General features: G+C 37.2%; 1 protein-coding gene across 2 annotated transcripts in view; it reads left to right on the forward strand.

Moving 5' to 3' along the window:
- The window catches only part of LOC124802873 (ATP-binding cassette sub-family G member 1-like), a 354,399-nt gene that overhangs the window by 329,204 nt on the left and 11,613 nt on the right, over positions 1-13,582 (forward strand). For both annotated transcript variants that reach the window (XM_047263916.1, XM_047263917.1), the window contains exon 8: positions 442-610. In XM_047263916.1, the coding sequence (XP_047119872.1) occupies positions 442-610 (169 nt within the window). The remainder of the gene's footprint in view (positions 1-441; positions 611-13,582) is intronic.

Raw genomic sequence — 13,582 nt, forward strand, 5'->3', positions numbered from 1 at the left:
GCAGTTCTGTTTTGTGTGAATTACTAAAATGAATAAACTGCAATTCTACCCCAGCATAAATTTGTTTTGCATGATTTATTACCAACATAAAATTTGGTGAAAGTTTGAAGAGTCTGCTTCATCATTTTCAACAGTTAAAAATAGTTTACTGAATTTGTATATGCAGTATAAATCTCTTGTAAATGGTTCACACAAAGGTGGTCACAATGGTACAACCATATATGTACACATTTTGAAAGCTAGCTCTGTTTCTGATTAATATGGCTCATTAACAATATGTTCCAAATAGATATATAATTATCTGTGTTCACCATGCAATCAGTGTTTATGAAGAACTCACTGAGGACAGCATATTGTGGAGAAAACACCACTGACTGATGATAATCACATATGTAGTTATGTAAGATAATAGCGTCTGATTTAAGTTTTTCTCTCTTACAGAGTCTTACACGGATGAGGCTGATGTTGCACATTGTAATTGGTTTTCTCATTGGAACTTTGTTCTTTGGAATTGGAAATGATGCTGGACATACACTAAATAATTTCAGCTTTTTGTATTTCTGCCTTATGTTCATCCAGTTTACAGCTTTCTCGACCATGAGTTTAACATGTAAGTAGACATTAAAATAAACAATGGAAAATCATTTGAAAGAGATAGATATGCATGTTCCATCTGCAAAATTCACTTGTATAATGAAACAAAATCCCAACATGCAACAAATGAAAGCATGAGATATGGATATTCTTCCATCATTAATTTGTCATATTTATACATTCACTTGATTACTCTTGAAAACAAAGCTTCAAAATCTGTAATGTACCAACAAAGTTGTTTCCTTTTCATGTGCTTTACTAGCTAAACTGCAGTGTTAAGGAATAAATAGCACTGTATTACAAATAATTAATTCTTATCTAAATAACAAAAGACTGTTTGTGTCAATTCAAAGTAGGCATTGTTACTTGAAGCAAATCATGTTTGGTGTGACTCAGGGCTCTGTCCTTAGACCATTCTTCTTCATTGTTGCAATTAACAGTTTGCCACACTATATTTGGCTTCAGTCAGTCATCTGCTATGCAGACAATGCAGCTTTAATCTCCACAGATGGAGATATGTCAAGGTTACACCAGAAATTACAGGATACTCTCTCCATAACACTAAACTGGTTCTCATGTAACAAACTACAGTGTAATCCAGAGAAAAGTCATCATCCAGAGAAAAGTCATCATCAGACTCTGTAAAACTGCTTGGAACATACATTGATTTCAAACTAAACTGGAAACCTCACATTAACCATGTCTGCAAAAATATATCATGGGTGTCCTGTTTCACATGGAAAATATCTGATCTAGTGAGTAATAAATATCTTAGGACAACTTACTTTAGACTTTTTCAATATCACTCATGTCATGTCAGTGATGTACTACACATTGAGCCAAAGATGCTATGAATAATGTGAAAGGTTTGTCCAAGGGAACACTGATGTCCTCTATTCACTAAGAATTGATATATACTAAAAACAACATAACACCAAAGAGAATATAATCTGTCATGACACTAGGAACAAAAATAGTGCTGACAATGCTAGGCACAGGCTGACAGAAACAGGCAATGCTCACAAAGTGAACAGTTTGAAATTTCTTAGTAAATTGCCACATTCTCACTCAACACACCTCTTAGTAATTTTAAAATTAAGGTGTATAACTTGTTAAAAGTGGAAAATCCAGTATGGTGTAATGACAATATTATGAAAAGGATAGATCACTACTCGCCATATAGCGGAAATGTTGAGTTGCAGGCAGACGCAACAAAAAGACTAATAAACATGTAAGTTTTGGCTCCAAAGTCTTCTTCTGAAATAGAGATCGTAGAGACACACATTCACCCAAACTCAGAATGTGAGCTGTGTTTGTGGAAATTCGTATGGGTATGTTGTTTATTTCAGAAGAAGGTCTTCTAACCAAAAGCTTACATGTTTAGTAGTCTTTTTTTGTTCTTGTGTACCTGGTGGGGCAAAATGAATTCACTTTATTGCAACATAAAAACTAAACCGTAACTCATATGACTCTGTTATAGAGCACATCCAGCAACAGAATGAAATAAAAGAGAAAACATAAGTCAGTGACTGTGCCAAAGTTAATGATTAAAAAATAGTAATCACTAACATGTAGCATTACAGCACAGATAACACTGGCAGGTATTTAGATCATAAGGGCGAGAGGTGCTTGTTCAACTGGGTGTGTGAACAATGTAGCTTCTGGGATGGCAGTCTTCAGCTTGGTAAATGCCAACTTGGCTCACAATTCCACTGGAGTTCATCTTTCGGCTTCGGTAAACCATGAAAGAGTTTATTCAGTGGTGCAGCCAGGAGGGCATGATTGTGAACAAATCAATGGTAAAAACTGATTACGCCAAGATATCATTGTAATTCTGTAACTGTCATAGGCTGCAGAAAATTAAGTATAGCTTCTACTTTTCCTTGCGGTCATCTTATGCCGTGTGCATTGATAGTATAGCATAGAAACTGTACTTCAAGTACTACAAAGATGCATTTCGGTGTGTTGATAAGCTGAGATTGTGGAGTTATGTTGAATTGGGACACAGAAGATCCATCACTCAGCTGATGCAACACAATATGAAACATTAGTGATTGTTGATTTCCACATGAGTGACTGTCAGAAATCACGTTGAGGTTAAAAAAGTAAACTGTAACTCATATGACTCCGTTACAATGTGCATTCAACAGCAGAACATATATATATATATATATATATAAATACAAAGATGAGGTGACTTACCGAACAAAAACGCTGGCAGGTCGATAGACCACAAACAAACACAAACATACACACAAAATTCAAGCTTTCGCAACAAATTGTTGCCTCATCAGGAAAGAGGGAAGGAGAGGGGAAGACGAAAGGAAGTGGGTTTTAAAGGAGAGGGTAAGGAGTCATTCCAATCCCGGGAGCGGAAAGACTTACCTTAGGGGGAAAAAAGGACAGGTATACACTCGCACACACGCACATATCCATCCACACATACAGACACAAGCAGACATATTTCCGCTCCCGGGATTGGAATGACTCCTTACCCTCTCCTTTAAAACCCACTTCCTTTCGTCTTCCCCTCTCCTTCCCTCTTTCCTGATGAGGCAACAATTTGTTGCGAAAGCTTGAATTTTGTGTGTATGTTTGTGTTTGTTTGTGGTCTATCGACCTGCCAGCGTTTTTGTTCGGTAAGTCACCTCATCTTTGTATTTATATATAATTTTTCCCACGTGGAATGTTTCCTTCCATTATATATATATATATATATATATATATATATATATATATATATATATATATATATATATAAACAAAGAGAAAACATAAGTCAGCAACTGCACCAAAGATAATCACTAAAAAATAATAATCGCTGGAGCATTGCATTACACCACACATAGCACTGCACTTCAAGACAGTCCATTCTACAGTTTAAGAGAATTCTTGGATATTACACTTGTAGTGTAGTAATTGAGTTTTAAGATTATGATTGCAATTCTGTAAAGCTAGTTCACATATGATAAATGAATTGTGCATGTAATGTGAACATTAACTAATATAACTAATATAGTGATTTCTATTGTATCGTGTCATCAGTGAAAAACCTGTTCCACTACATATGGTCAATGAAAATAAAGAATCTGAATTTGAAACTAAAGACTCTTGCAGTTTTCAAACTTTGTTTAATTTGGATAAGAAGATTAAATGAATGTAACTTTCTAAAACAATGAACCCTCTATGTGGTCAATGGCAGTCTATTCTAATTCATTTCATTGTTGTTAGTCCATTCCAAATTTTCTATTGTCTAATCTAATCATTACTGACACCACTCATGTTCTTAACCTTCTAGCCCAGAAACTGTAATGTTCACTGATGACAGAAGCATATTAATGAGGGGTCCAAACTCAATCTTTCCAAACAGAGTTCAGATGATAGTTGATAAGGCATAAAATTGGTTTGCAGCTAATAGTTGAAGTCCTCTTCAATAAAATTCTTCAAGGTATCGGACCGCATCGTCATAATTTAAAATGCGCCAACGTAAGGCCCTGATGAAGGCTAGCTGCAATGCTGGCTGAAACGTTGGCGCATTTTAAATTATGACAATGCGGTCTGATACTCTGAAGAATTTTATTGAAGAAGACAACGGCCGCGGAAGCCTACGCTTACAATAGTTGAAGTCTTAATCTCACAAAGACTTGTATCATGTAATTTCAAAGAAATGGAAATAGCCTGCTAACACCAGAAGTAGACATTAATAGTCGTACACTAAAAGAAGCACTTTGTATAAAATTCCTTGGCATCTAGTTGGATAACAAGTTAAAACAGAGCTAATACATAGGTAAACTAATTGAGAAACTGAGTTCAGTGAGTTTTGTCTGTAGCAGTATCTCTCATTGTATTGATCTAAAGGCAAGGATTGGCATATTTTGCAACTGTATGCCCCCTGTTGTTTATGGAATTACCTTCTGGGGTAATGTGCATCAAATAAATAAAATGTTTATTCAGCAAAAGTGAGCAGTGAGAATATTGTGTAAAGTAGACAACTGTACATCTTATAAAAGCCTTTTTAAGGATCTTGTGATTGTCACACTCCCTACCAGTATATTTACACCTAAATTGTCTTTGTTGGTCTTAATAAAAATCCACTTCAGCAGAACTGTGAACTACACAATCACTGTACAAGACAAAAAATAGTTTTCATGTAGACTTTGCCTGCTTGCCTAGAGGTGTGAGTGGATTCATGTACTCCACAGTAAAGATATTCAATGAGCTGCCATGTAACAAAGAAATATCTGAGAATCACAACCTGTTGAAAAGAAAATTAAAAATGTACAATGGGAGCCACTGTTTCTGCAAATTATTTGAATGTTTAGATTCAGGGATTCAGAAGTTCTGTTAAATGTGTGGGAAGTAGCTGCATTCACTGCAAAACTGCACAGCAAGTAGTAATTTACTGTAAACAGGTATCAGTAAAGATGTTGATAACTACTTTCTTTGAAAAACACTGAAGTAATGAAGCAGATCTTAAGCTACCAATCAGAGTGTCACTGATGATCTAGAAGGTATTGACTAGGGTATGGAGCCATGTCAGCTCCAGTGCCGTGGCCAGATGCATTAAGTTTCTCAGTTGAGGATCCTTGGCATGAATAACACATCTCAATGTTGTCACACAGATTCTTGATTAGGTTTAAATCTGGGGAGTTTGGTGGCCAGGGAGTATGGTAAACTCATCCTGGTGCTCTTTGAACCATGCACATGAACCATGCACATGCATTGTGAGCTGTGCAACATGTTGAATTGTCCTACTGGTAAATGCCATCATACTGAGGAAAAACAAACTGCATGTAGGGGTGGACATGGTCCTCAAAGAGACATATGTACTTGTGTTGATCCATTGCGCCTTTCATAATGATGAGATCTCACAAGGAATCCCACAAAACATTTCTCAGACTATAATGCTCCCTCCTCCAACCTGGACCTTTCTGACAGTTGTTGAAGGGTGTTTACTTTCAAATGTTTCATGCCGTACACACCAAGGGCCATCTGTCCAATGGAGCAGAAAATGAAATTCATCTGAAAATACCACCTGCCACCACATAGTTGATGTCTAGATGCAGTATTGGTGTGCAAATTACAGCCTTTATCACCAGTGAACAGCAGTCAGCATGGGTGTATGAACCAGAAGCCTGCTGTGGAGGCCCATGCACAGCAACATGCCTATAATGGTCATTGAAGAGACACAATGGTAGATCCTTGGTTCATCTGCATGGTCAGTTGCTCAATAGTTGCACATCTGTTTACCTGTACACATCTCCACGGCTGCCATTCAGCCCTGTCATCTATGGTCTGTGGCGCACCACAGTTGCTTTGGCACAGGTTTGGATAGCACCATTTTGCCATGCATGATGTACTTTAACTACGCCATCATGCAAACAGTTTACAAACTTAGGGATTTTTGAAATACTTCCACCCTTTGAAAGCCAGTGATCATGTTCTTTTGGATATCACATGAATTACTCCATTGATACATTACAACAATGACTCCACTGTTTCCAAGCGCTTACTGGCACTGAGCTGTGTGACCTGTTGAATTGTCCTACTGGTAAGTGCCATCACGCGGAGCAAAAACAGACTGCATATAGGGCTGGAGATGGTCCTCAAAGATACATACATACCTGTGTTGATCCATTGAACCTTTCATAATGATGACACCACACAAGGAATGCAGCTGGAGCTGCCACTTGCCATCTGTGCATTGTTATTGCAAGCTGACATTTAATGTAGGTTGATGGTCACATTATTGTGACTGGACCATTTATGACTGAGTAGGCAGCAGCTCATTTCAAAGTAGCAGCTTTCTCTCTGATGTATTTTTATTAATTTTGGCTAACATAAGCATGAATGGCATTAAGGAGGTTAGTAACAGTTTATTAACGTTTAACAGAAAACACTTATCTAATGTTCTGCAAATATGTGTGTATTACCTTCTTACCTGTGTGACTTTCTAAACTCTACATTAAGATGTTCCACAGAATGCTTCACTCAGTGTTTACCATCACACTTCAAGAACGACATGGTCTTCACACTGGTCAAATTAGCATTCTCATAAATGTTCCTGATGTCATCGTCCCTGTTATTTCATAATCTTTTTTTTTTTTTTTTTTTTTTTTTTTTTTTTTTTTTCCAAATATCTTTCTTCATGGAACTCAAATCACAGGAGACATCACTGAACCCTGGACTTTGATGGGAAACCCTAGTTACCTGGTAATTACTTACCACAGGGTTCATTAAAGGTTCTGAGATTGTCATCCCATGACTACTGTTCAACTACAAGACCATAATGTCTTCTCAAAATCTTTCTTTTTACACTTAGCATACACCTTACACCCCATACTATCAACCTGTTTCTGAACTTCTGGGGTTGTCTGAAAGCAACCAGGCTGAATGTATCAAACTTAATATTGTCTCTGGATCATTTTGCTGATTTGGAAGGCTTGGCTGCAATCCAGTCCTCTGGTCTGGCCAAGATTACTACAGCAGACTGCATCTCATAAAACTGCTAATGCATCTTGCAGTATTGCCAAATCAGCTAAAAGTTTCAAGATAAGCTGCACTTTTACCATTAGTCTGTAGTGGTAGTGACAATTACTGCATTTCCAGAAGTGACCAGCATCATTTCTGAAGCGAGCTGTACTACAACATCCCTCGGGAAAATAATGCTCATATTTCCCACACTCACTGCCATTCCTAATGATTCTGCATCAGTTTGCACACTTGTTCATTGTGACACTGAAGATAGTTAAAAAGTTTCTCTCAAAGAAAGGTTGACACATAAGGCATTTCTAAATTTAATTTTTGATAAAATTATTTGAAAATAATAATTATTTAGCAACAGTTGCTTTATGTAATTTAGGTGCAGAAAATTATTCATAAAATATTACATTTACAAAATTTCTAAGAACAATTTATTTGATCTTAAATGTCAACTGGTGAAAATTTTAGAATAGAAGCATACATTTACTGCCACAGAAACTGACATTAGGTTAGTTCAGAACATACATTATATGTAACTAATGTTACTCTTAACCAGTAACTGCACAAATTTACTGATAGCTTTGTAAAAATAGATACTAAAACTTATCTTTGTAGAATAACGTTGTTGGGCTGTGTTTTCTCACTATAGCAAGTATTATCTGCTAGGTATGGAAATGCTACTATTTCAATAGATGTAAATCACTGTAAATCAATTTATGTAACTTTGAAATTGAGGACAGTAGTATCATAACTATTCATTTAGCTAATCTGAGGAGCAATCTATCCACATGTTATGTTTCTCACTCTCATGTTAGTTTCCTACCAGTAATAAACAAAGAAACCCTCTGTTTTCCATTATGAAGATAAGGCTTCATCCATTCATTCAATAACAATGCCTTTAATGCTGTAACACTTCCAAATAGAATTTTGTGGCCAAGGCTTTGGCAAGGTCTCAAAATGTACAACACGTAATTCATGTTGGTAATATAATTTCCTGAAACACTACACTAACATTTCATTTCCATTTTTGTATTGTCTATAGGACATTATCTGTGCAGTCACTAAATTATAATTTGAGAAATACTCAGTAGACTTATTTTTGAAACACAAAGAAAATGAAATAGTCTCTAACTTTTCCTAGAGAATCAAAGCTGAATTGGACTGTTGCCCAGTCTGCTTAGTATATCCTCCCCTTCTGTTGATCCTGCAGCAGCAAATCTGATGTCTTCTTTTCCTAGCGAGGCACCAGAAGACATAACTGCATGCCTTGTTTATGTCTCAGCTGCAACCAAATTGGGCAGTTGGTGTGATGAAATCTGATTTCATATGAGCAGCTTGCAGCTGATTGGAAAGGCTACGGCATAAGTTACTTGCCATGATATGTTGCGGCGTATACAAACAGACAGTCACCTGAGAGACGATGACAGCAGTATTGTAAGCAGAACAGTATTCACTTCTTTAGGGGAAACTGAATACATTAACGCAGAAGCGTAATGTGTCCTTCGAGTCATTATGTGATAGGATCCAAATGATCAAAGTCCAGTCATGTGAGCTAATGTAGAATAAGGAAGACAATAAGGTGCTATGGCAAGAAGCCAAGAATAGGGCTCTTGCTTTATTTTTGTGCAGCATTCCTACCAAAATGTTGGGCTGGAGAGTCCATCTGATTTGGTCACATCTAATACAATCACCACAGTAGATACAAGTGCTGATCAACAAAGACTGAGACTGACTTTTTCCTGTAGCTTCCATGATAGTTTCCTATCTGTACCAAGAATGTATGAAAAGAGCGGCTTTATATGTATGGTGTCCATAGGCACCATACTCGCATATTAGTAGGTTGGTAGTAATGCTCTATTCTCTAGACACTCATTGCATTTCGCTTATCAAACAATGGAGGTGATGTGAGAGGAGCAGTATGGTGCAATAAAATCCTGTGTTTGTTTAAACTATACAGTGACTGAAACTTACAAAAATCTGCAGCAAACATATGGTGAAGATGCACTACCTCATGCAAAAGTGTTTAGGTGGTTCAAAGACTTCAAATGCGGCCAACTTGTCTGTGTTAAGCCAAGGTGGGACTGGTGTTTTGGCTTCTGATGTGACTGAAGTTAATGTCAATGTAACTGCTGTGATTATTTGTGAGGACTGGCAGATAACATTACTTAATCTCAGTGAGATGTTGAAAATTTCATATGCAAGTGTCTTTATGATTTTGTTGATCATCTCCATATGTCCCATGTTTGTGCTCGTTGGGTGTTGTGTGTGTTGACTCCAAACAAAAGGCTTTGCAAATGGAGACAACTTGTGAGGTGCTGTCTCTCTTTGGTGATTGAGGGGATGCATTTCTGGAATTGGTGATGAATCATGGGCACATCATTATGATCCTGACAGAAAACAAGTGAACACAGTGCGGAAATCGCCAGGTTCTCTGACACTAAAAAAAGGCAAAAGTTGTTCCATCTGCAGGAAAAGTGATGGTAAGCACATTTTCTGTTTCTCATAGAATGATTTAGCAGCATACAGTTTTCCCTTGCACTACTGTTACAGCAGTAGACTACATGTCAGTATTAGCTAAACTGAAGAAGCACATTGCTGGGAAAGGACCAGAACTTTCTTGGAATGGATGGTGACTTAATTATGACAGTGTGTGGCTTCATGTCACAAATCAAGTCACACAGTTTCTGGAACAGTTCAACATTACGTATGTATGGCATCCATCCCTGATCTTGCACCTAGTGATTATTTTTTTCATCACTAAAAGCAAAACTTTCAGACATTTGATTCAAGAACTCTGAAGCAGTACTCAAGAAAAGTGAGGCGATTCTCAAGGTCCTGATAAGGAATGGGCTGTACCATGTGTTCAAGGACTGGTAGAGATGCTATAAAAAGTGCATTCAAGTAGGAGAGAAGTACAGTAATAAACATCTGTGAAAAAATGAATCTAGTCTTTCTTGATTAGTTCTTGTGTAGTGACTAGGGGTGTAGTGACTGCCATGTGATTGCTTCAGTAATAAAAGCTGTGATTGCTTCAGTAATAAAAGCCACAGGTGTGGACATTAGGGCCATGTCAAACAGCATTACCATAGCCAAAATGCTACAATTGTAGACAAGTGGGTCACAAAACATGGGAGTGTGGGAGTGTGCAACAGCTAAATCAGTATCAGCAAAAGCATTCATAAAATGTCAACAGGAACATATCAGCCAAAGGAAAATGTTCTTGATAAAGTGTAGTTCTGCATGAGTAGATGCAGAGACAGAAGGCTGCTTGTGTAGTTTCATTGGTGGCAAGAAACATAGGTTTGTAGTAGATACAGGGGAACATGTAATGGTCATTGCATTAGATCTCTTGGGTAGAAAGAGACAATAGTCTCTGTGTTACAGGTTACATGGAGTTACTAACAATGATATAAGTTCATTGGAAGCCCCACTGCCCAAATTTAGCATTAGTGCTGAGACATTTGTTTGAGTACTGGAGGTTTTTTCACAGGTTGGTAGAGGGTATTCTGCAATTGTTGGGCTTGATTTCCTTATTAAACATCGTACTGAAATAGATCTTTCATGGCATACAGTTGAGCTTGAAGGGAATTTTTTTTTTTTTGCTATGTGATCTGCATTGTATATATGCATACTAAAGATGGGTTCCCATTATAGTGTATTGCCAGTGAAAATAGATGGGTCTTTGTGGTACAATGATACAATACTATGTGTGGTTGAGCCACTGAAAATAATGGGCATTTAGATGCACTGCATTGTTTTGTACACAGAAGCATAGCATGCATAAGTAATGTGAATGATGAATGTATGGTTCCATTTAGCATAGAAAATTTTGGTATGGATGATGCAAAAGGCTTAATGTTTGCCATATTGGTTGTTTTGGATGAAGTAGGTCATGTACTTACCACAGCTACAAGCATACCACTAATGATTCCACATAACATGAGATAGTGGATCACCTGCAGGGCAGTGACTGGAGAGCTATGGAAGCACTACTGTTACAGTTTGTTTAACACACAAGGTCTATTACCTGTGAGCTTGGTTATCCAGCACTACATATCAACAGGAAGTAATGCTCCTGTATCGTATACCAAGCCAAATATAACCACTCATCAACTGACAGTTGGTAGAAAGTATCAGATAACCCAATTATAGTTCCTGGTGGGCACCTGTTGTGGTTCTGAAAAAAAAAATGATGGATGCCACCAAAAAATGCCATTTTTGTTGCAACTGTAGATACCTGAATGATAGAACCACCACCATCGCCTATCCATTACCTAACACCATGGAGATGCTTCCTAACTCAGGCAGATGCAAATACTTTTCTACAACTGATTTGTTCAGTGGTTACCACAGGCTGGAGATAGTGCAAGACAACAGAAGTAAAATAACTTTTACAGTCCCATGGGGGCTTTTTCAATATCACACGAAGCTATTTGGGCTTAAAATTGCACCAGTCACATTCCAAAATTGCTAAATGTATGGCCTAAAATCTGGAAAATGCATGTCTCAATGATATTATAGTTTTCTTGGAAGATGTGAATGAACATGTAAAATGGTTGGAGGTGTATTTAATAGACTAATGGCAGTACATCTTATGCTAAGTATTGAAAAAGGTAGTTTTGCAACAAATCAGGTCAAGTACCTGGGACATGTTATTAGTGAAGAGGGTGTATGAACTGATACTTGTTTAGTGTCAGCAGTCTTAGAATTTTCAGCCCTTCAAAAAGTGAAATGGTTACAATCTTTTCTGGGTTGTGTAGCTATTACCATAAATTTGTTATAAACTTTGTGTGAATTGACCAGCCATTATTATCTACTGAACAAAGAGTTAAATATGAATGGCTCCTGGAATGTGAGTGTGCCCTCCTGGCATTAAAAAAAGCATTAACCAAAGATGCGGTACTAGTGTTTCTTGATTTTGACAAAGAATTCATGCTTCCCTGTGATGCTAGCAGTAGTGCTCTTGGTTGCATTCTCAGTCAGAATGTAGATGGCAAAGAGCATATTGTAGCATAAGCATCTTGACAGCTAAACAGAGTGTTAACACAATTACTCCACCACAGAGAAGGAATTGTTGTCAGTGATTATGGAACTATTTGCTTTTGATGTTACGCATACAGACAAAAAGATGATGATTCATTATGTTAACAGCCAACATACAGCCTGGGACACTTATCTTGAGTTTGTGGTCGGCATGTACAATTAAAGGGTCCATACTGGAACTGGTCTCTCACCTTACAAGATTGTCTACTAAAGGAATATGCCATCTCGCTTTGACCTGGCACATTGAGTCAGTGAAAGAATTTTCAAAAAGTGTATGCTAAAGAAAAAGCTTGATAAAGAGGATCAGTGTGTAAAAAGTGATTTTCTTTTTTATATAGTAACTAAAACATTTACTAAAACTATAAACTTTCAGAACAGATGTAGCCTTGATTTATTTCTGTTAACATATATTTTATAGAGGCACAACAGATGATAAAAGAAGTCTTCATCTACATCTACACTCTGCAAACCACTATGAAGTGTATGGCAGTGTTTTTTCCTAGTCCATTTGTGTGTGGAGAGTGAGAAGAGTGATTGTTTAAATGCCTCCATGTGTGCTGTAATTAATATAATCTTGTCTTCATGATTTTATATGAGTGATAAATAGTAGGTTGTACTATATTCCTAGAGGAATCATTTTAAGCAGGTCCTTGTGAAACTGTAAATAGGATTTCTCAGGATAGTTTATGTCTTTCTTCCACAATTCACCAGTTCAGTTTCTGCAGCATCTCTGTGATATACTCTCCCATGGATCAAACAAACCTGTGAAAATTCATGCTGCACTTCTCTGTATAGTTCAGGACTTCCTGTTTTATTTGGAGTGGGTCCGACACACTTGAGCAATATTCTAGGATGGTTCACACAAGTGATTTGTAAGCAACCTCCTTTGTAGACTCTTGCATTTCCCCAGTATTCTACCAATAAACCAAAATCTATCACCTGCTTCACCCACAACTGAGACTATGTGATCATTTCATTTCATGTCCCTAAAAAGTGTTACACCCAGATATTTGTATGAGCTGACTGATTACAACTGTAGCTCATTGATGCTGTATTCACAGGATACTGTGTTTCTTCAGTTTGTGAAGTGTGAGATTTTATAGTTTTGAGCAATCAAAGCAAGTTGCCAAACTTGGAATCACTTTGAAATCTTATCAAGGTCTGACTGAATATTTATGCAGTTTTTTTTCAGAAAGTACTTCATTACAGATAACTGCAGCATCTGTAAAAAGTCTGAGATTACTAGGTCTACAGGGTCATTAATATACAACATAAACAGCAAGAATTCCAACACAGTTTGCTGGCACACATACAGGGTGTTTCAAAAATGACCGGTATATTTGAAACGGCAATAAAAACTAAACGAGCAGCGATAGAAATACGCCGTTTGTTGCAATATGCTTGGGACAACAGTACATTTTCAGGCAGACAAACTTTCGAAATTACAGTAGTTACAATTTTC

Source organism: Schistocerca piceifrons, chromosome 6 (assembly GCF_021461385.2).
Source record: "Schistocerca piceifrons isolate TAMUIC-IGC-003096 chromosome 6, iqSchPice1.1, whole genome shotgun sequence".
In the NCBI taxonomy this organism is placed as follows: Eukaryota; Metazoa; Arthropoda; class Insecta; order Orthoptera; family Acrididae; genus Schistocerca; species Schistocerca piceifrons.